This window comes from Brassica napus, chromosome C3 (assembly GCF_020379485.1).
Source record: "Brassica napus cultivar Da-Ae chromosome C3, Da-Ae, whole genome shotgun sequence".
In the NCBI taxonomy this organism is placed as follows: domain Eukaryota; kingdom Viridiplantae; phylum Streptophyta; class Magnoliopsida; order Brassicales; family Brassicaceae; genus Brassica; species Brassica napus.
The window spans coordinates 29,183,286-29,206,731 of NC_063446.1; the positions used below are offsets into that span (position 1 = coordinate 29,183,286).

Here is a 23,446-nt window from a genome sequence, read left to right on the forward strand (position 1 = left end):
AAATAAATATATATTCAAATATGAAATTACAAATTTTGAAATATTATTTAATTCTATTTTTATAATTATGCAGTTTTTATTACTAAAATTTCAAATTTTCTACAATATTTTTATCTTTTAATCGAAAAATCATTAGTTTTTTATATATCGATAAATTTTATAAATTATGTTTAGTTTTAATTATTGATAATTATACAATTTTATATCAATTTTTAATAATTTGATACAAGTTGGTTTAATATATTTAAACAAAATTTATCTAGGATTATAATTGTATTTTAAATTTTAATTAAGAATATATATATATATATATATATATTCTTAATTAAAATTTAAATAAAATTTTATTTTTTATCTTAGTTTTATATTTAATTAAATCAAATTTATATTAAAATATGAGTAAGAATAAAATAAAATCTACAATCTTAATAAAAAATATTTTTAAATATAATTTAAATTTAAATGTTTTTACTAAACTATTTAATAGAATGATTGGTAGAGCAGTATGAATATGCTATTTAAAATTATTATAAAAATTACTATATAATATATACATATTTATTTCCAATGAATATATTTCTAATATATATATATATAATTAAAAAGATATATAATTAATTTATTTTATTTAATAATTTCAAAATTATCTTTATATCGAAAAAATATTATTTTAAAAATAAATTTACAATACAAATATTATTTAAAAATAATATTTCACATTTAAAATATATTAAATTATCTTTTAAATGTAAAATATTATTATCAAATGTTGATTGGATAATGTAAAACATAATGCTATGTTCTATCAATTAAGGCCTTAAATGTCCGAGGACTATAGAGAGACATACAAAACAATTAAATAAGTGGGGGGAGAGTAGTAGAGTCCTATAGTAATGAGATATCATTAATTGATAATTGAACATGGAACTTTCGTTGCAGAGTGGCACATATGGTAATAATAGATTGAAATTGATAGAGGAAAGAGTGCCGGTCTTCATTTAAAGCTGCAACTTGTGTGACCCATTTTCTCCATTACAGTACCAATTAGTGTCTTATTGTAGTGTAGACTGTAGAGTGTATGTAGACCATCAAATTTGAAATTCAGATTTGGTGTACTACTCGATCGAGAGACTTTGTATCGCTGAAAATGTTTTTTGTCTTCTTCGATCGATACTTCTGTTATTGTTATTATTTATTTTGTCAGTATAGAATAATTGAAGATGATGTATTTTTGTAAAGTTTACCACCCACGAAAATTCTCATGGTCTTGGCATTATAAGTTTTTTTTTTGGCATTATAAGTTATAACCATCTAAATGCAATATGGATGGATGGTGGGTGCATTTGGACACACGTTAACGCGTGTTAGTCATGTATATATTCCCATAAATTATATATAAAACGTTTTAAAAGGCTTATGAACACTTGCAAAATCAAGAGTACAAAATTTATTGACAATCATATATTGGAATATTTGACAAAAATAAATAAATCATATATTGGGATAACTGATGCCATATTATTGGACTGATTATATTAGGAAGAAATCACAGTTGATATTTGGCTAGAAGTGGATTCCACTCAGGGGAACCATAAGAAAAGGACACCAGTACAATGTGGGTGGGTATGTTTTACAGCATCGTTGCCGGAAAGACCATAAAAAAATAATGAGAGAGTATACTCCCCGAATTCCGAAAAGTATGTACACAAAAATCAAATTTGTGGAGGAAATTTTGCAATTCTTTATTTGACAATATTTAGGTTAGTTTTCTTAAATTAATGAAAATTTGGTGAAAGAATTTATAAATGTGTTTACATGTAATACCTTTTATAAGAAATTTTGTCATTTAGATTTAAATCATAATTATTATTATTATTATATTTTTTTAATAATAATAAAATATTAAGTCTCACCATGTTTCTAAAAATCTTTGCACGACACTGCGTACATAATGAACCAAATAAATTTAGATTATAATGCACGATGGTTGCAACAGAATATACTATTTAGCTTTTTCGAGGAAATCCTCGTATATATTAATCGAGAAGTCACTTAAGTGAGTTCTGCTGACGTGTCGCTCATAGAAGACATTTTCAATTAATTATTATAATTTGATTGGTCGATAGTTTTAAATTTTTTATTTATTTAATTAAAATTTTTAAAAGAAAACTAACCCTAGAATTACCTAATCTAATATATGTTTCCAAACATACAATTAAACATCTTAAATATAGATGAATTAATATAATTTATTTATAGAAACAATTAAATATCATAGATTACATTATATAAATTGATAATATGCATTTAAATACAGATGATACTACATAAACAATTATAAAAATGGTTTTAATATATTTATAGTAGTAGTGAATACATTAAATTATAGATTCCAAAAAACTAATTAATGTAAACCTAATAATATTAATTAAACTCACTCATTCACTATATATATTCTAAAATGTTTCAAATAGATGCAAAATAGTCAAATATATAATTTTAAAAAATTCTCATCATTTTCCAATGATAATGTGATATCATAGATAAGTTATCACTTTTAGAAATGATTAAAATATTTTTATATTTTAAAACATAAAAATTATATGGTAAGTCATTTAAAATTTTAGTAATCAAGAAATATTATTTGATTCATCTGTTAATATAAACAGATGAATTAAATCATTTAAAATTATTATATAGAAAGTCATTTAAAATTAAATTAATCAAAGTATTTTTCACATGATTTTCCTAGAGTTAATACTCTATTAAAATAATTCATATAGATTTGATTATAATAAAATTAGCATGCTTGTTTTGAATAGTAAATAAATAAAGGAGACATAAATAAAAAACAGGAAGGGAGAATAATAAAATATGTTTGTTACATTCTTGGTTCTTTTATATTCTTATGTATTTAATTTTATTTGTCTGTCGAGATGCATGTATTTTTTGTTACTATAAATGTGAACTAATTAGCTTTATGTGTGTTTTAAAACATTATGATAAATTGAGTAAGAAATATCAATAAAAATGACTTGTTCTACAATTGTTAAAGTTAAAGATAGAAAATATAATGTAAATTGCAAGTAGGATAAATTATTTATAAATAATGAGATGTATATTTTGCGGTATAATAAACATTTAAAAATTTAAAATAATAAAAATTTAACAAATTTTATACAAATAAAACTATTTCATTTTGATATAATGTTGGATCTCACATTAATATTAAGTATATATGTCTAAAATAACAATATTTCGTTATTTAAAAATTTAAAAGTTATTTTTTATTAAATAATCAGATTTAATTATAATGTGTATGTTTTAAAGGAAGAAATGGTTTGTTTAACCCATTTGACAAAATTATGAGAAAAATTACTTACACTACCATTTTCGTAATACATGTTTTCATGTTTGAATTAACTAAATTTATCCTTGGTTTTAAAGATATAAATCATACTATATATTATTTGAGATGTCACTTAAGTGATTTTTTTCTTATGTATTGTTAATAGGTTAAGTTTTAAGAAATAGTTATAATTTGATTGGTTGTTGACGTTTATTAGTTATTTATTTTAACCAGATCTAAAAAATAAAAGGTAACTATAGAACTAATAAATATAAATTACCAAATAACACATGCAATATTACAAAAAATGATTTGTGGTAACTAATTGTAGAACTGGAGAAATAATATATATGTTTTATCAAAAAATATTTCTTCATCAATTATTTATACATAATTAAATAAAATACTTTAATTTTTTTTATCAAAAAATATTTAATGGTTATATATTCTTATATAAAAGAATTAGATTTGTAGGTAAAAAATTATTAGAACTTTTTATGTATTCTAAAGTCCACACAATAACATTTACAAAATATCTTCATGATAAAAGCATCCGATCATTGTATTGGTCCTATACAAAAATACTCTATTATTTATTTTTTGAAAGCTAGAGTATTCCGGTTTTTTTCACGTGTTAAAATAAAATATAAAGTAATTCTACATTCAATTATCTGAATTAATTATAATATTGCTTTTCTGTAAGAGAAATATTTGTAATGACTAAGATTTACGTTGTTAAATTATTTTAAATCTCACCGATCTTCTAAATATATATACTAAAATTTTTGATTATCCAACTATTTGAAATTAAAAATAAAAGTTTTAATTATTATTCAAAATTATAACAATGTAAACATAATATATATTTTTCATATAATATAATTACCCGCACAATTGCGGGCAAACACCTAGTATTTAGTTAAACCACCATCACAAAATATTTACGAATCAGCTGATTAGCTTTGTAGTTTCTTAGAATGTTTGATTTTACTAATATTGTCATTACTAAATCTAACGAACGTTGTTGAAATAAAATTAAGGTATGACGATAAAATGTAATCAAATGCCTTGATAACCCTTAGGATAGAAACTAGTCTTAATTTCATTTTGTAAGGGAAAAAAAAACACAATAAGCAAAAGAATTATTCTAATCTGAACTATGAAGTAAAACTTCTTTTTAGGATTTATATATATAATTGCAGAATTCATTATATATATTTCTATATACATATGAATTCTGATTATACATGAATTAATATGCAAACAGCTAAGAATTTAAGTATGTTTCTTGATTTTAACAGTTCCTCTTGGGATCTTGCTAAGAACGTTCGAGTCAATTTTTCTGTACAGCTTCCTCATCTTCCTCGCCAAGTTACTCAGCACTCTATCAACGTCATCCTCGTACAGCTCGTACATAACCGGCAACGTTTGCATGCTTATAAACCCTAAATGGCACAATGTGCATTAATCAATCATCTGCTAAATAATCAATAGTTTAAATAATCAATAGTTAAATCTATACATGTTATAGTAATTAACTATAATTCTTACCTATGAACAAAAGATTCATAAAGTTGAAATATGTCCCGATGATGGATAAGATATAAAGTGAGATTGTTGTCTGAAAAAAAATGTATCCAATTTTAGGAAAATAATAGTAAATGGAGCTGATACATTGATAAATTGATATATATATATATATATATATATAATTGAAAATATAGATATATTGAGATGATTAATTCAACATCTTACTAGGAAAAAGAGTGGAGGATCTCTTCCACAAGCAATGTCAAGAAGCTTGGAGAGCATTCTGTTGAATCTATCATGAAAGCTTCTTGCTAATTCCCTGAAAGAAGATTCGTCTAGTACCACTTCTGGTATAATTGGCCTTTCCCTGCATATATTTAGGAATAATTTTCGGAAATTATATATTATATTTATGATCGACCCAATAAATCGAAAAGACTAATGAAAGATATATACATTACCAATTGAGAAAATCAGAAGCAGTGGACCAAATAAAGAAAAGAAGCATGGAGGTCATGGAAGCATGACAAATTAGGGTTATGAAATTGTATTCCACTACTTCCATCAAGAACCAGAAGACACTAACTCCTATCGCCAATGTTGCAGCTATTTTTGGCTCTCTCCATAGCAAAATATCCGCAACTGTAGTAATAAATATAAAACTTCAAATTTTGTGATTGGCTACAATATCATTTGTAGGAAACATGAATGATTCGTCGAATTTATATACATATAAAGGTATTTTAGAGAATTTATAGATAGAAAACAATTAACTAGCTATTTTCACGTACAACTCGTCATGAGCGACTAGGCCGATATAAAGTTAGAGAAAGGAGAGAAATAAATACATTTGCCTCCTCCAAATATAGAGTGAATTGATCGTTGGCGACTGAAGAACTTAGTCATTTGATGCATTGTTCTTTCATTTTCAGAATCGGAAGATCCCCCAAAGATTGGCATGATTGGATGAAAATATGACAGCTTACAAATTAAATTGGAAATTTGGAATAGTAGTTAACATTAGTGTTCTGATATATATATGTAAACTCGTGGTGATGGGTTTGAAGAAATTGAAGGGGAAAGCAAGAAATATAAAAAATAGAGCTAGGTAGATACAAGAGAGGTTCTAGGCTTGGGAACAAAGTTAACAACATCTCTTCATGAAGCAAGCAAAGAATTGGGAATGGTTTTGCCCTTATTCCTTCTCCCATGTGTTTCTTCATGTCCACCACTACATAAATTAAGAATTCAAACCCCTTAATTATATAAGTTCCTAATTTGCATGTATATTTTAGACGCATCACAACACCTTCGATTTTTCGATGTTCCTACCTTTTATTTTATTTTTGACGATCATATGTTACTACTTTCTTTAGAAAATTAATTTGAATTCATACTGGAGTAACAATGGCAATGGTTGCCTAAACATACAAGAGACCAACCATTTACGAGAATTTTGACCAATACCAAAGCGAAAGTATAAACCAATGAAACAAATTCATAGTCCCATCGAAAGGTTCTAGTTAGTTTCTTCTTATATATTTTCAGGATAGACTAAAAGAAAAACAAACTATTCTTAGAAAACAAATGATTCTAAAATATTTTTAGTTTTAGCCTCAAACATGCATTAAGATAATTGAATTATACCATTTGTTCCGTAAGAGTAGTAGTAATAACAACGCAAATTGTGACACTACTCAATCTATAAAGTTCATATCACGATCGATGATGCTTTGGATTAGTTTCTCTTATTTCATTTACTCTTTTCACAACGACAATACCACTATTTTCTTAGCCGTGTTTCACTTTTATACCCTGTTCTAAAAATCGGCCGCCTAGCCGCCTAGGCGGCCGCCTAGGCGCTACGCGTCACTTTTCCGCCCCGATTTATGCCAAATCGGTTTAAAAAATCGGATATCCGATTTTTTCCGCCTAGACCGCCTAAATGACCGCCTAGCCGCCTAGGCGGCCGCCTAATTTTTTTTTTTTTTTTTTAATTTTTTTTTTAGTTTTAATAATATTTTTATTTGTTTATTTGATCTAAAATTTTATAAATATCATTTATATTCATAATTTTGATGAAAATTACACTATATTAAATTTATATATTCTATTTGTGTGTTTTATACAATCATAAACATGAAAATGTATTAATGTTATACACAATTAAAGATTAACATGTTTTATAACATAGTAAACCATCTAAAAATTTCGCCCCGCATAATTTCCGATTAATCCCCGATTTTTTCTTTAGGCGCTAGGCCCAACCCGACCGCCCGACTAGCGCCTACCGCGTTCCAGAACAGGGCTTTTATATAAATAAATTCGCGTTTTTGGAATTTTTTAAAATAATAGAAACAAGTAACATCAAACTTCAAAGTCGAAAGACATAACATTTCGACCCAAAAAAAGTCGAAAGACACATGTTTGTATGAGGTACAATGTGAATAAACTGAATATGCTTTCTTATTGATCTTTAAAGTCGTATACAAAGTATATATACATAATCATATGACCTAATAACCGTCATATCTAACCGGCCTAATATACATCATATAGCTAGCCCAATACTCATAGGTCTAGCCCAATACTCCCCCTCAAGTTGGAGCATGGAGATTAAAAATGCTCAACTTGGACACTAAACGTTCGAACTGTTGACGGCCAAGGGCCTTGGTAAGTAAATCGGCCAGTTGATCATGTGTGCTTACATGGATAGTAGAGATAGTGCCATCCAAAACTGCATCTCTAACAGCATGACAATCTGATTCAACATGCTTAGTTCGTTCGTGAAAACTGGATTTGCCGCAATGTAGATAGCTGCCTGACTATCACAAAACAAACGTACTGGCCCGTTTTGAGGACAACCGATTTCCTGTAGTAACTCTAGAAACCAGAGAATCTCGTCTAGAGCATTCCTCATTGAGCGATATTCTGCTTCGGCCAAAGAACGAGCAACTGTATCTTGTTTCTTTGTTTTCCAAGAGACCACAGAACCTCCTAGAAACCTAGCTCTGATACGATGTGAATAAACTGAATATGCTTTCTTATTGATCTTTAAAGTCGTATACAAAGTATATATACATAATCATATGACCTAATAACCTGTCATATCTAACCGGCCTAATATACATCATATAGCTAGCCCAATACTCATAGGTCTAGCCCAATATACAACTTCAACAACCAGTGTGTGAACACATTTCTAGTGATGTCAACTCCACCAAACATTCCACTGTCTCCTCTCTCGTGTTTTTGAACTATGATAAGCTCTTACTTACTACATACGTCATTTTATTTCTACTGTAATTTAAAAATCTAGCTAGTATTCCTACCAAGCAAACCGATCAACCGTTTAGTAAACCCATTCCAATATTTGCTTCTTATTTTTCAAGCAACGTTAATGATCATTTTCCTACGAATATGTCCACAAAGTCTGGAATGATCACTTTGCTACAAAGTCTGGTTACCCAAGAATATGCAACAACTAATATATCCAATAAATTTCTACACTGAAAAGTATATGAAATGTTCGTTTGATTACTACATACAGTTGCGCCAGAAGAAAAATGCATAAAAGGATGTTCAATGAGTGATTGTGGTTTCTTTTCAAAAAAAAAAAAAAAAAGAGTGATTGTGGCAATGATGGTTCAAATGTATCCCCAAACGCACGCTTCTTCTCAAAATCATCATTTTGTATATAAAGACTAATTGATCGTTGTTGTTGTTAACTTATTGAATTAATTATGTCGATACACATACGAATGTATTTCTCCATCATATACTATTATCAGTGTGTGTGAGAGAGAAAGATTAATACTGACGTTAAAGATATATCAATAGTGACAAATATGAGTCATGCCTATATAAAATTTTATATTTTTATAGGAGGTTGTTGAATTATTAAATAAAAATAGAGTTTTAAATAATTTTTGATAAAGTATTGAGAAGAATGTTCTCAAATAATAGAAGCTGGCCACTTTTTAAAAAAAAAAAATTATATAACAAGTTATGTGTTATATGTATTTTGGTAGTGAAAACAATTATATATTTACTCTTATCGTGATGTTGTTTTTCTTTGGTGGAAAGTCGACATATATATAGAGGGTCAAAGGTATATGTTGTTAATGTGACCTAATATATTTAGCAAAAAAAAAAAAAGTGACCTAATATACATATGAAGTGTTGAATTTTCTAAATACATTTTCCCACTTTGGAGTCCTACTTCTCCACTTGGAAATAGAAAGAGACGAATAAGACAAAAGGCACCAGTACAATGAATAAAACTCTAAACAAACAAGAAAATATAGCAATGAATCTATGTCAATATCGCATCATTTGAATACTTGTCAAGCCCTTCAAAAAAATCATAGAATACTTATCCCCAATTTTAGCCACAAATCTTGATTGTTTAGTGTTTCCTAAAGTCAAATGATTCGCACGAGTTCTTACTATCCACAAACCAAGAATGTTAAGACACGGCACAAAAAGCTAGCTAGTGCACTACTAGTTTAATATTTTGATAACTTTTTTTCAATCCATATTTTAGAAAATACGAATAAACCAGAAAAATGTAAGGAAAAAAACATTTCACTTTCCCTCTCTATAAAATAGCAAGAGACACACGTATCAAAAACCACTCACAAACACAAGAACACACTTTTTATAAACTCTCAAACCAAACAAAAGAAGAACAAGAAGAAGAAAAATGGTGATGGTCAAGGCCACATGGGTGTCCATTTTGGCCCTCGCTGCGTTTCTCCTAGTGGTTCTAGTCCCGGCGGCAGAAGCGGTGACGTGCTCGCCAATGCAGCTAAGCCCATGTGCGGCGGCGATAACGTCGTCATCTCCACCGTCAGCGTTGTGCTGCGCGAAGCTGAAGGAGCAGACGCCATGCATATGTGGGTACATGAGAAACCCTAGCCTCCGTCGCTACATCAGCTCTCCCAACGCTCGTAAAGTCTCTAACACCTGCAAGTTCCCCATGCCAAGGTGTTGAAAAAAGTGTGTTTGCAATTATATATGATCATCCTATAAACTATGTTTGAATCCTGCTTTTGGTATGCGTTTAAGGATGTTAATTAAAAATCATACCCTTAAGAATAACACTGTGTGATCGATGATGCTTTTATACATCTTATTTTCAATATTTTTGTTGCACGTGACAAGGGCTCATCGTTACTACCAGCGTCTAGATTCATCTTTGGTTCATCTTATTTCACCACTACAGGTTTTGGTTTTGATTGGTTAAATTTTTTTCTTGGGTTTAATCGACTCCACTGCATATATATATATTTTGTTCATACGGATCTGGACTCAACCCAGTAAAACATAATCCTTGGTCTTTTAAAAAAAAATTGAATTTTAATTCATTCAATCAAAAGCCTTTTAATTACATCAAGTGCAGCTTATTTTGAAGTGTTTAAAAGAATAAAAATCATCCTAAAATAAAAATTACATAGATGATTTTCTTTTTATTAGTTTCTTTAGTAAATGTTTATTGACCATAAAATTTCAGATCCATCTCTGATGGTAGATTCTCGCATTGTGTTGTTAACGTTGTGGTCTTCGCCTTTCTCTAGTAACAGTCTGCTTTGTCATCGGAAATAAATGGACCTGAAAACAAAAAGTCCAATAAGTGATATCCACTAAACACCTAATCTAAGCCCAAGCCGAGCCCAATTGAGTTCCCGACAAAACTTATACGAACAACGTTACTCTCTCTCTCTCTTTCTAATCGAATAAATAAAAACCAAAACTTTGAACTTGCTCCATTTCTAAGGACAGAAAGGAATCTTCTTCGATCAATCAATGGAGCTCCCTCCTCCGCCGCCACCGGAGAGATCAAAGCGCCTCCATAACTTCACCTTTCCTTATCTCCGATGGGGTCACCAGAGATCCCTCAGGTGCGTCAACCTACCCTCTTCTTCTTCTTCCGATCATGGAGAGAGGAGGAAGCTAAGCATCGATCCCATCTGCGATGGGAAACCACCAAAGGTCTCGACTTTGGGAAACGGAGGAGGCGATGATGCCGCTGCAGTAGCAGAAGCAGCTCGGCCGTGGAATCTGAGGACGAGGAGAGCTGCTTGTAACGAACCCACGAGGATCACACATGATGATGGAGACTCGGAGAAGAAGGAGAAAGTGAAGTTCTCTGTTTCTTTGTTGAGAGAAGAAATCGAAGAGGACTTCACATCCCTCTTTGGGAAAAAACCTCCTCGAAGGCCAAAGAAGAGACCAAGACTTGTTCAGAATCAAATCATTGTAAAGTGTTCCACCTCCCTTTCTCTCTTCTTCCTCTGCTTTGTTGCTCTCATTTGAATTTGAAATTTTAACTTTCTTGGAACAGACTCTTTTTCCCGGATTGTGGCTAGCAGAACAAGTAACAGAAGGCTCTTACGTCGTCCCTGAGCCTGTGGAAACATGATGAAAAGGTGTTTGATTCCTTGGTTTCTTCAAGAAAATGGTTGTATACTATCAAATGTAGCAATTAAGCCAGTTTTATGCTTGCTTCTGTTTGTTCTTTTATAGAGACATCTGGTGGGTTTTTTCATTACCAAAGCTAATTGTAATCTCCATGGCAATGGAATCTCCAGCTATTTTTGTATTGTTATATCCATAATGCAGCTCTCTGCAATTTCCTTACATCTTTCTTCCCTGTTTAGTATCATTGTTTTCGTCTACTATTTGCAGCTCAGGAGGTATAACTTGAATTAGTATCTTGCTAAAATTATGCATGTTTGTTTCAGTATCTTGCTGAGGAACATTGTTTCTACTTTTAGATATTTTTGACAACTTTTCAGAGCTCAGACCAAGATTCCTTCTACAACAACATCTCAGTATCTCACCATGTCCCAAGGTTTTCAGATATCTTCCTCTCTCTCTGGTAAGTTGAATTACAAACACTGTTCTATTTATTGAACACCGGAGCTGTGGCACTTGCTCCTTCCTGCTATTAGCGTTTTACATATTGATTTTACGTTCCCTTACTAACTGTTGTATAAAAATGAAAAGATACTGTACTTATGATAACACACTGATAATTATTTGAAATATACTTCATTGGTTGTTTACAATGTCCAAACCATCTCGCTGTTAAAAGCCATGATCAAGCTGTTAGCAGTCTCCAGAAAGAAAGAAGACACTACTTATTCAACCCTTGAAATCTCATTTTTAGATTTTATGTGTTGTATTTTTTGCTAAGCTCATTGTCTTCTTGCAGTAGTGCCACACCACATCCATTATTTTAATAGAAGTTTTCAACCTCTAATCCATTGGGACTTAAGAGCTTTAGTCTCAAATGTTTTCAAAACATTATGTTCTAAACCTTTTTCATTCATCATCTTTCCTCCAAACAACGGTGAGTTTTCAATCATTCTGCGTTTCTCTGTTTCTCATTGGTTTTCACTAACATGACCGTTTGTTTTGAAAAACTTTCAGCAAAACCGAACATCATGATCTGTGCGGAGTCAAATCACCAGCGGATATCCTTCGCTAGCGATCTAGGCCAATCAGACAAAGCACCTTCTCTGGAACAACAACAACAACCATCAGGAGGCCTGGTTCGGAGAGACACAACACTTTTAGATTCATCAAGTCCAGATTTCGAGTTCCACATTTCAAGAAACTTTGATGCCTCACCAGCTGATGAGATCTTCGCCGACGGGATGATCCTTCCTTTCCAAGTAACTAATGCATCTTCCATGCCAAAACGTCTCTACAAGTACGAGCTCCCTCCTATAGTATCCACCTCCTCATCGATACCTCCTAAGCCATTGCCATTGCCATTGCCACAACACTACAGCGAGAAGGGAACACCAGGAAGCAGCGCAAATTCTGACTCAGAGGCAGAGAAAACATCAAAGTCGTTTTGGAGCTTCAAGAGAAGCTCCAGCCTAAACTGCGATGTAAAGAACAGTCTGATCTGCTCCTTTCCTCGTTTGACAAGAAGCAACTCAACAGGATCATCAGTGATGAATTCGAAGAGGGAAATGCTTAGGGACATTAACAAGCATAGCTCGCAGAGACATGGAGCCCCACGTCCAGAGGCAGATCCATTATCTCACTTGTCTTCTTCTTGTTCTTCTCCTTCCTCTGTCTGCTGCAGCACGTATCAGTTCAGACCACAAAAGCAAGCTGGAAAGAATGGGGGCAGCGGAGGAAGCTTTGGGTTAGGATCGATCTTACGAGTATTGAAAGATAAGAAGACAAAGAACAAGTAAACAAAAGAGTTTTTTCTTTCTCTTCTTCTTTTAAACTCATGCAAATGTTGATTGATCTTAGTGTTACTCGGTTTTAGTATGGATAGATGTGTAACTTTTGTATGATGTTGGCATGTGTGTCATTATATCCAAATTGAGTGCACATCAAACTTTTTAATTGATTATCAGATCATACGGAAATTGATTGGCCAATACACAAACCAAAGCTGTGGAACTCTGTTTGTACAAGACTAATAACACTCATTTCTGGAGATGGTACAAGACTATCATTTTCTTCCTCCAACATCACCATGCACTTTGGAGACGACGTTGTGGGTTCTTGATGTTGTTCCCTGTCTGAATCATCTGTTTTTTTTTTTTTTTTTTTTTTTGTGATAGGAGAATAAGCAATAAACCGCTTCTTCTCCTTGTATTGAATTCTTGTTGAGCCACATGTCAATCGCCAAGTGAGAAATTAGGCCTATCGCCAAGTGAGAAATTAGGCCTGGGCATTTTAACCTGGATCCGAAGAACCGAACCGGAACCGACCCGGAACCGGACCGAAAATTTACAAGTACCTTTTGGGTCTAAATTTTTTTACCCGAAAGAATCAGAACCGAAAAGGAACCGATCCGAATAGACCGGACCCGATAAGAACCGATTTGTATCCGACTTAAAAACATGTATATCTAAAACTGATGTTTTTGTGTTCTATTTTATATATATATTATTTTATGATTTAGTTGAAATATCTTTTGAGAACAACATTTGTTATTATTTTTTAACATTTTTAAGTAATATAAAGCTTAAAATGTAAAATTTAGAGTTTTAAAATGTTTTATTTTAATTATTAATAGTTTCATTTAAGTTGTTTTGTAAAATTTTAGATATATATGAAAAATATTCAACTAAAGTTGATGGAATTGGGTATATCATGTCTTTTTCAGATCCTAGATACCTGAACCCGACCCAGACCCGATATGGACCTGAAAAATTACAGCTATTTTATGGGTATTTTAGTTATAGACCCGAACCGACCCGGACCCGAGAAGAACCAACCCGAACCCGAACCGAAAATTTCTAAGTACCTATTGGATCTAAATATTTAGGACCCGAAAAGATCCGGACCCAAAAAGAACCGGTCCGAACCCGACCCGAAGACCCGAACATCCATGCCTATGAGAAATCATCGTCTCGACTACACCTGAATTTGCCATCTCACGGCCGCTTTGCAGATATGGTTGGAAGTTTAGACAAAGTGTTGACTACTTAGAATGTTTTTTTTTTAATCCAAAAATAAATTTATACGGACTTTTGTTTAAGAAATAAAGTATATAATATCGTATTAATCGGATAATATAGAGTTGTACCAAATTCCAACACAAAGAACTTTTAAGTTTGGGGACAACTCAACTCTTGTTCTGCTAACCTATGTTACATTGAAACTTGGATGAAAATCCATTTCACGTTTTAGAAACGTTTCGGAATCGAAATATCTCGAAAACTTTTTAAAACAAACTCTATGACTTGTATCTTTATCTTGAATTAAGCTATTTAATATTTATGTATTTGATATCTGCTATCTTAAAATTTTCGTCAACTAATACTTATTTTATTTTCATATGCTTAACATAAATTTGTTATTTGTTGATTTATATTCTTAGATAGATCAAATAGAAGAAATCAATTGTACTCACGTGTTAATCAGTAACTAGACCCTGATCTGCGCGCCAGCGCGGGTATGAATTTTCGGTTTTTGTTTATTTATTTAACTAAATTATGTATTTGTAATATTTGATGTATTATATTCACCAAGTAAATAATTTTTTTGGCATCTTAAACCATCCATTTATGACGAATATTCGATATCATAAAAAAAGTTGAACAAATAGACGTAATTAGAGAATTGTAGACGATATATAAAAACAATGGTTATTAATGTAAAATATGAAGAAATATTATATTATGACTTAGTATGACATAAAAGATTATAAATTAGTTATACATGTTTAAATAAAATAAAATGATTTTTAAACTTCTATGAAAAATTTAACATATAAAAAAGAACGATGAATTAGTCATCAAATTGTAAATAATTTCATAATTTTATTAATAATAAATTATTTATAGTCTTTTTTTTCGTCAAGATAATTATTAAATGTCCATAACATTAATATGTTAAAAGGTCATATTATGAAAGCTCTTGTTGTAACTGTTTTTTTCGGGAAGTGTAACAAAAAAAAATTACCTTTAACTCTTCGTTTTGTTTAAGTTCTGTGTCGGTAAAAGATTAAAAAAATCTCTCTATCTTTTTCAATGTTCAATTTGAAGTTTATTATGCGAAAATCATACGCAAATATAGGCAATTGGTTGGAATCTTTATATCTCTATATTCTTATAAATTTTAAATTTATTGTTTCATCTTCTGCAAGCAAATCAATTACTGAAGTAATAGATCAATTGGTTGGAATCAAATATATTCTTATAATTAGTGTAATTATGGTTATAGTTTCTATATGAGAAAAAGACAAAAATAGCACTAAATCAAGTTTTTGTTCCCAAACTAGCACTCAATGTCAAAAGTCACAAAAATAGCACTTAATGTTTTATCAAAAGTCACAAACTTAGGGTTTAGAGTTAAAGCGTGGGGTTTAGGATTTAGGATTTAGGGTTTAGGGTTTAGAGTTTAGGGTTTAGGGTTTAGAGTTTAGGGTTTAGGGTTTAGGGTTTAGAGTTTAGGGTTTAGGGTTTAGAGTTGAGAAATGAGGTTTTGGGGATAAGATTTCAAATTTTGAAAAATAAAAAAATAAAAAAATTAAAATTTTCAAATGATAAACTTAGAAAGGTGCTATTTTGGTCATTTTAGTTTTTGAGTGCTATTTTTGTGATATAAACTTAGAAAGGTGCTATTTTGGAGATTTGCCATTTCTATATTTAATAGGTACATTAAAGATACGACATTGAAGATATTTTGTTTTAATTAATAGAAGATATTGGATTTTGAGTTTGTATTTATTGATTTGTTTTTTTATAAAGCTTAGAAAATCAATTAGACGATTGGTTTGTTAATACATCCTATAAAGAAAACGAAAGCTATAGGTGGTTTGAATATTGTACATCGATCGATGCATGATGTAAGTTGACTATATAAAATTTGAGCATGATCATTTCAAACTAAAGCATAGGTAGGTTATATGCATTTGTTATATTGTAGTTAATATATTTTAAATATTACATAAATCAAGTGATTCACGTTTTCGTAAAAATAAAATTCAAGTTCATTATTGAACTGTACTCGTTCGTAATAAGATACGTTAAATATGATGTATTTTTAGGTTCATTTAATAACATTAAGTTTAAATTTGATTAAGAAAAACTCATTAATTTAACTGAAAAAGACAAGCATTAAAATAGGTAGGTTCATTTAATAACATTAAGTTTAAATTTGATTAAGTAAAACTCATTAATTTAACTGAAAAAAACAAATAAGGTAGTTTAATTTAATTCTCAATGACATGGAATTGTAAATAAGTCAGAAGTATTTTTTAATGAGTATTTTTCTTTTAATAATATAGATATATATAATATGTTTGTATATATTTATAAATGTTTCAAAAACGTTTTCATTTTTATAAAATTTAAAAATCACGTTTCGTTTCTACGTATCCGATACTTTATTGGTTATATTAACAAAACGGACTTTAAATGGCCCAATAATTCGGCCCATTAATAAGGCCCGTTTATAGTCTTATCCACATCGTCTTCTTTGATTTTGGTTATTTTTCCGAGCTTATCCGCCTGCAAAGGCATCGATCCAAACCATGGAGAAGACAGTCCGCTGAAGATAATTTCTCAGTGGTTCAATGGCGGCTTTGCTTCCGACTAATATTACAGAAATGCCACTGAGAAGTCCCTTTCTGCTAACCTCGACCTCTCGCTACTCTTCTTCTCCGTCGCTCCACGCGTTGATCTTCCATTCGCTATCTCCCAAACCTTACCGTCACATTGTTCAGCCATTCTCTTCGCTCCGTACGAGCGAGCGCAACAACAGGAGCCATAACAACCGCCGATCGGATCACCGGAACCCTAAACCCACCCCTCCTTGGATAGACAAGTGGCCTCCCTCATCTTCCGACGAGAAAGCGAACGAGCGAGGTAAACTCCAGTCGTCGGAGGAGGAATCCGAAGCGAAACGCCGCTACTTGGAGAAGGATAAAGGACAGAGCTCGATTGAGAGGATCGTTCTCCGTCTACGGAACTTAGGATTAGCAGCTTCTGACGACGACGAGGACGACGATGATAACGGCGAGGAGGATGTGAAGAAGCCGGTGACTGGAGAAGAGAGGTTAGGCGATTTGCTGAAGAGAGAGTGGGTGAGACCTGATGTGATACTCGCTGAGGAAGAAGAGGAAGAAGAGAGTGACGACGACGATGTGTTGTTGCCATGGGAGAAGAACGAGGAAGAGCAGCTGGCGGAGAGGAATGAAGGAGATGGAGGAGTGGCGGCGGTGAAGAAACGGAGAGCTAGAGCTCCGTCGTTGGCGGAGCTTACGGTTGAGGATTCTGAGCTACGGAGGCTGAGGAGAGACGGGATGTATCTGAGGGTGAGGATTAATATACCTAAAGCTGGGCTCACGCAGGCGGTGATGGAGAAGATTCATGATACTTGGAGGAAAGAGGAGCTTGTGAGGCTTAAGTTCCATGAGGTGCTTGCTCGTGACATGAAGACGGCTCATGAGATTGTTGAGGTCTGTTTCAATTGATTCCTGGTTAAAAAAAGATCTCTTTGTTGCGTGCAGGACGTTAGTTGAATGTGAGGTGCAGAACATGAAGTTAGATAGCTAATATATAGGGACAAGAATCACCTAATCTCAGCTTAGTTCTGCAATAGAATGGTCTTAGTAGTGGTCATTCAATATTATAAATGATCTTGATGAATGTTCTCTCTTAGTTCTTCTTGAATGATCTTGAACAATAATTACCTAATCTCAACTTAGTTCTGAAACTTAGTAGTTATCTTTCTTGGTAACACTAATGCAGTTTTGTATAGGAGATGGAGCTGAGCATGGCTGTTAACAAGTTGATGCAAAAAAAAAATTGTTTTGTTGGGAACTGATTGGATTTACTCTTGATGGGCAGCGTCGAACTGGTGGAATGGTGATATGGAGAGCAGGAAGTGTAATGGTGGTTTACCGTGGACGTGACTATCAAGGACCTTCTGCAGTCTCTAACCAAATGGCCAGACCTGAAGAAACTCTTTTTGTTCCAGATGTATCTTCTGCTGGCGATGAAGCAACGAATGCCAAAGATAATAATCAAAACGCACACCCGGAAATCAAAGATCCGATTGTCAAGAACCCTATTCGCAAGGAGAGTATGACAGAAGAAGAAGCTGAGTTTAACCAACTGTTAGACAGCTTAGGCCCACGTTTTCAAGAGTATTGGGGTACTGGTGTGCTACCTGTGGACGCCGACTTGCTACCTCCTACGATTCCTGGTTATAAAACACCGTTTAGGCTTCTTCCTACTGGGATGAGATCAAATTTGACCAATGCTGAGATGACAAATCTGAGGAAGATTGGTAAAACTCTCCCTTGCCATTTTGCTCTTGGTAAGATATGCTTTCTAATTCCTAGTATGAATTTTTGTTGGAAAAATCTGTTTGGTGTGCCAAGATTTGATCTTGAATGTGTACTTCACAGGTAGGAACAGAAATCACCAAGGATTGGCAGCTGCTATACTCAAGCTCTGGGAGAAAAGTCTGATTGCAAAGATCGCCGTGAAGCGAGGTATCCAAAATACAAACAACAAACTGATGGCGGAAGAGATAAAGGTTCTCTTTTCTCTTTTGTCTATTCTCTAATGTCACTTCTCAAATGATAGTGAAAAGTTAACTGCTGAGATAAAGTAGTAACACAGTCTCACATATTGATAGAACATAGCAGAGAAGCATTTGTCGTTCCCTAAGCCCAATTATTGTCTGGATATTTAGAAATATATTCATATTGCATTCTAATAATTTATAATCATATTGAAATTCAAAGATTCCTCACAACTGGGTGGTTAGATCGAGAATTATAAACGTGAAGAACTGTTTTGTATAATTGTTCACCTATTGTTTCTAGATTCTATACTGGTTATTCCTTGAGATTCGATGTTAATATCTAAGCTATAGAAATAGGGAAACTAAAGAAAATATCAGACCCATGCATGTCAATGTGAGCTTTTATTGAACATTTGTTAATCTGTTTGCTTAGGCAGCAATAAAGGAGAAAAATTTCAGGTATAAAAGCTAAGTTTCTTCACTTATTTCTCGTCTTTTCGTTACAGACATTGACAGGGGGTGTATTGCTGCTCAGAAACAAGTATTACATCGTAATATACCGTGGGAAGGACTTCCTTCCTTCAAGTGTCGCAGCTACTTTGGCGGAGAGACAAGAGTTAACAAAAGAGATTCAAGACGTGGAAGAGAAGGTAAGAAATCGAGACATTGAGGCTACTCAACCTGTTGGAGATAAAGTACCAGCGGAAGCTGGCACTCTAGCTGAGTTTTATGAGGCTCAAGCCCGATGGGGGAAAGAGATAACTCCGGATCATCGGGAAAAGATGATCGAAGAAGCTTCAAGGGTTGCGAGTGCCAGAGTTGTTAAACGAATCCAGCACAAACTCAACCTTGTAAGTAGACCTTTTAAATATGTAATTTAAAGTATTGTGCAAGTCATTTTGTCTAACTTCTCTGTTGGCTTGTGACAGGCACAATCGAAATTTCAAAGAGCAGAGAAACTGTTGTCCAAAGTAGAAGCCTCCATGATTCCAAGCGGACCTGATTATGATCAAGAAGTCATCTCTGAGGAAGAAAGAATCATGTTCCGGAAAGTGGGATTGAAAATGAAGTCTTACTTACCCTTAGGTGAGTCCTTTTAAACTAATCACTTCCTCGGAGTTTGTGTATGGCTGCAGTGTAATAGAATGGAACAAATGTCTCAGTTTTAACCGTTTCTTTACAGGTATCCGTGGTGTATTCGATGGGGTCATCGAGAATATGCATCTACATTGGAAGCACAGAGAACTGGTGAAGCTTATATCGAAACAGAAGAGTCTTGCGTTTGTTGAAGACACGGCTCGGTTACTAGAATACGAGAGCGGTGGGGTTCTTGTGGCAATAGAAAAGGTTCCTAAAGGATTTGCTCTTATTTATTACCGTGGGAAGAATTACCAGAGACCCATTAGCTTGAGACCAAGAAACCTTCTCACAAAAGCAAAAGCATTGAAACGTTCCATCGCAATGCAACGCCATGAGGCACTTAGTCAGCATATCTCTGAACTGGAGAAAACAATAGAGCAGATGCAAAACGAACTTGTAAGTGGTCTCACTTCCTAATATCTCGTTACGTTCACTTAGCACGCATGTTCTGCTCTGTATCACTTCATTCACTACCTACTGGTTCTTGCAGACTGCAAAAAACCCGTCATACAATGAATCAGAATGGGAGAATGATGATGATGACGATGACGATGAAGATGGCGAGGAGGAGGAGAAAGATGATGCAGAGGATGATGAGAGTGACTGGGATGAAGCTGATGGTGAATCTACAATTTCTAGTTTAGAAGAAGCTGATTATCCGTTACGCTAAGGATGAGGCATGCATCATTTTGTTTAATCTCAGGAGGTTGCAGCTGAGAATGATGTCGGAAGTCTGTCCGAGTTTTGAAGAAATGGTTATGTGCATTCATTGCTGGGAAAAGAAGAGAAAGTAGAGATTCATCATCAACTTGTGTTAAGTAACAAAGAGCTATTTATTTGTTTTTCTTTTTTACAAAAAAATTGTATGTTTATTTGTCAATGTATTATCTCGTACACTACTTAAAAGTATTTAACAAATGTTTATTGATCTATATGTCTGGGCAACAAGTTTTATAAGTACATATACGGATGTGGACATGAATATTGGAAACTTAATTTACTTGACCTTATAGATGATCAACGCGTGCATGTAATGTAATGATACAATTGAGTTTGATGGAGATTGCATAAATACAAGTTAGAGAATTCAAATTTTACTAGTGGTTTTAAATCCCTTCCATCACCACATGGAGTCCATATTAAAAGCTTCCTCTTGCGGCTGGGGTTGAGACGAACTTGTTGAACCATTTTGCATGATATTGGAGACTCCTTGTTGAAGAGGAGAAGGATTGATATTTATATAAGAGTTCCTAATTTGGAAAGCCCTGAGCAACAAAGAGTTGATTGGAGATAAAGGCTGACCAAGTAGGTTTGTTGTCGACCAAGACGGGATATTATTAGTAGCCATGTTCATATTGAGACGAGCCGTGCTTGTTGTTGTATTGTTTTGTGAATAAACACCGTTTTGCGAGTATTGATGAATATGGTTGTAATCGATGGTTGATGAGTTTGAATTCAGATTTTGAAGCTCGATATCTTCAAACTCATTTGCCATTGATGAGCTTGCATCACATGGAGATCCAAAAGATGATTGAGGTTGTTGTTCTTGTGGTTTCTTTGCTGATGTGCTCTTTTCGAAAACCCTACACACTACCCATTCCTCCTGGAACATTAAGATGATATTCAAGAGCATGTATTAAATTTATCATTATGATATGTACTTTTGTTGCATACGGTTTTATGTTAACATCTCTAACCTTAGCGGGTTTGAAGGGTTGTTTGCTCTCAAGCCTATACTCATGCATAACCCAATTGCTTTTCTCACCCTTTGGAGCTCTTCCTTTGTAGAAAACAAGGGTTTTCTTCATCCCAACCAGCACTCCACTTTGGTATATCTCTTTATCTTTACCTGTGGTTTTCCAATAACCGGCTTCAGTTGCTCGGTTTGTCCTTAAACCGGTTGGGTATTTCCGGTCTCTTAGGTTGAAGAAGTACCACTCTTTCTCTCCCATTGAAGCTTTGGCTGCAGATATGCACAATAGTATTCTCACATTATTTTAGTTAATGTCACATCATGTGGTTAACTGCAATTAATAATTCAGTTTAATATAAAGTTTTCAACGAACTATATGCCCTCTAGCTAGAAAATTTGTATATATACATTTTTGTATATAGTCTCACATGTTTGGTACGTCAGTTACACCTATATATATAGAACCTAATTAATCTACACTAAGAAAACTGAAGAATAAGATTACTAAAACAATTTAACAATGGTTTCGTTTAAATGAGTTATATTGTATATATTGTTATATAAACGTATATTATGTCTTTTATCAATTTTAAATGGTATGATCAGTTCATTCCCATTCGTATTTGCCGAAAACATATGGTTGATTTTACATTTAATGTTATTATATATTTTCTAAAGTTATTGTAAAAAATCCATGTAGACAAAAACAGCATAACAAAAGGAAGGATGTATATAGTGCGTATTCTTGTGAATTTTATGTATTGTATACAATTAAACACATTATTTGAAGATTACATAAAATCATAAATTAACACTGGAGAATACTTTTGTCCCAAAAAAAACATAGGAGAATACTATACACAAGCATATGTCATAGTACATAGATGATTCAAGTATAATTACCTGGCAAATCCCAAGGTTCACACTTGTTGAAATCAACATCGACGACAGCTTTACCGGTGAATCCAGTATCGGAGACTTTCCGACAAAGATAATGCGTTATCAGCTCCTCGTCTGTAGGATGAAATCTGAACCCCGGAGGAAGATTTTCTTCCATATTTTTGCCCTCTTTTAAAGAATGGTTTTCTCTCTAGCTCCTTTGAATAGAACAAAGGAGATCGACAGCAAAAAGCTTTTCAACAATGTGACATAGATGGGGTTTATATATATATTCACATATATAATAGGGTTAATTTGTACCAAATACCGATCTTGAGGGAGAAGCAGCCACGAGTAGTCTTTTTCGACTGTTGATTATTACAGCTAACATTTTGACAATTCAATGTATGTCATCCACGCATACGTTATACGTACCCTTTTTTTTTCTTATTATAAAACATTGTGATAACTGTAGTTTTAATAAAATATTTGTCGGCGTATATATTATTGTTCCTTTTAGATTACATTACTATGTTTACAACATAACATCCGTCTTAATATCTGCATAAATATAATTATTATAGGACATATAATGGATTTTTGTGAGATATGTCCAACCAACTTCACCCAATGCTACCCACCATGAAAGAAACAATGTCCAACGTAATGTGAACATGCGTGCATGGCTTTTCCTTCTTTGGTCATATACTCATATCATTGCATCCATCTTACACTATTGAAACTTGTCTTTTCGCTTATCTCACGGCCATATTTATACAAATAAACATATGATCAACTATATGTTCCATAAGAAAACATGCTTATAAATTATA

The 23,446-nt window shown here is 32.8% G+C and overlaps 6 protein-coding genes across 7 annotated transcripts; 4 read left to right on the top strand and 2 right to left on the bottom strand.

The window, feature by feature from the left end:
- Window positions 1-4,507: 4,507 nt before the first annotated feature.
- On the bottom strand, window positions 4,508-5,995 carry LOC106360911 (reticulon-like protein B9). The gene is made up of 5 exons (XM_013800587.3): window positions 5,728-5,995; window positions 5,341-5,521; window positions 5,105-5,246; window positions 4,901-4,970; window positions 4,508-4,794 (listed from the first exon to the last, which is right to left on the bottom strand). Exons 1-5 carry the CDS (start codon window positions 5,837-5,839, stop codon window positions 4,625-4,627), a joined length of 675 nt encoding a protein of 224 aa, XP_013656041.1. The 5' UTR covers window positions 5,840-5,995; the 3' UTR covers window positions 4,508-4,624.
- Window positions 5,996-9,584: 3,589 nt separating this feature from the next.
- LOC106360912 (non-specific lipid-transfer protein 2-like) lies at window positions 9,585-10,025 on the top strand. The gene has a single exon (XM_013800588.3). It carries the CDS (start codon window positions 9,585-9,587, stop codon window positions 9,873-9,875), a length of 291 nt encoding a protein of 96 aa, XP_013656042.1. The 3' UTR covers window positions 9,876-10,025.
- Window positions 10,026-10,255: 230 nt separating this feature from the next.
- On the top strand, window positions 10,256-12,236 carry LOC106358863. 2 transcript variants are annotated; one of them, XM_048753160.1, is made up of 3 exons: window positions 10,256-11,140; window positions 11,226-11,310; window positions 12,015-12,236. In XM_048753160.1, exons 1-2 carry the CDS (start codon window positions 10,688-10,690, stop codon window positions 11,301-11,303), a joined length of 531 nt encoding a protein of 176 aa, XP_048609117.1. In that variant the 5' UTR covers window positions 10,256-10,687; the 3' UTR covers window positions 11,304-11,310; window positions 12,015-12,236. The 2 variants fall into 2 exon arrangements, with proteins under 2 accessions (XP_048609117.1, XP_048609116.1); XM_048753159.1 differs by lacking the exon at window positions 12,015-12,236 and having other exon boundaries at window positions 11,226-11,521.
- On the top strand, window positions 11,540-13,257 carry LOC106360910. The gene is made up of 3 exons (XM_022699570.2): window positions 11,540-11,762; window positions 12,099-12,236; window positions 12,317-13,257. Exons 1-3 carry the CDS (start codon window positions 11,726-11,728, stop codon window positions 13,096-13,098), a joined length of 957 nt encoding a protein of 318 aa, XP_022555291.1. The 5' UTR covers window positions 11,540-11,725; the 3' UTR covers window positions 13,099-13,257.
- Window positions 13,258-16,850: 3,593 nt separating this feature from the next.
- On the top strand, window positions 16,851-20,973 carry LOC106360914 (CRM-domain containing factor CFM3, chloroplastic/mitochondrial). Its single transcript, XM_013800590.3, has 7 exons — window positions 16,851-17,825; window positions 18,217-18,688; window positions 18,780-18,910; window positions 19,408-19,752; window positions 19,831-19,987; window positions 20,085-20,437; window positions 20,532-20,973. The coding sequence occupies exons 1-7, from the start codon at window positions 16,941-16,943 to the stop codon at window positions 20,709-20,711; spliced, it is 2,523 nt and encodes an 840-aa protein (XP_013656044.2). The 5' UTR covers window positions 16,851-16,940; the 3' UTR covers window positions 20,712-20,973.
- Window positions 20,734-22,884, bottom strand: LOC106360915 (NAC domain-containing protein 100-like). Its single transcript, XM_013800591.3, has 3 exons — window positions 22,638-22,884; window positions 21,739-22,004; window positions 20,734-21,644 (listed from the first exon to the last, which is right to left on the bottom strand). Exons 1-3 carry the CDS (start codon window positions 22,789-22,791, stop codon window positions 21,162-21,164), a joined length of 903 nt encoding a protein of 300 aa, XP_013656045.1. The 5' UTR covers window positions 22,792-22,884; the 3' UTR covers window positions 20,734-21,161.
- Window positions 22,885-23,446: the final 562 nt, after the last annotated feature.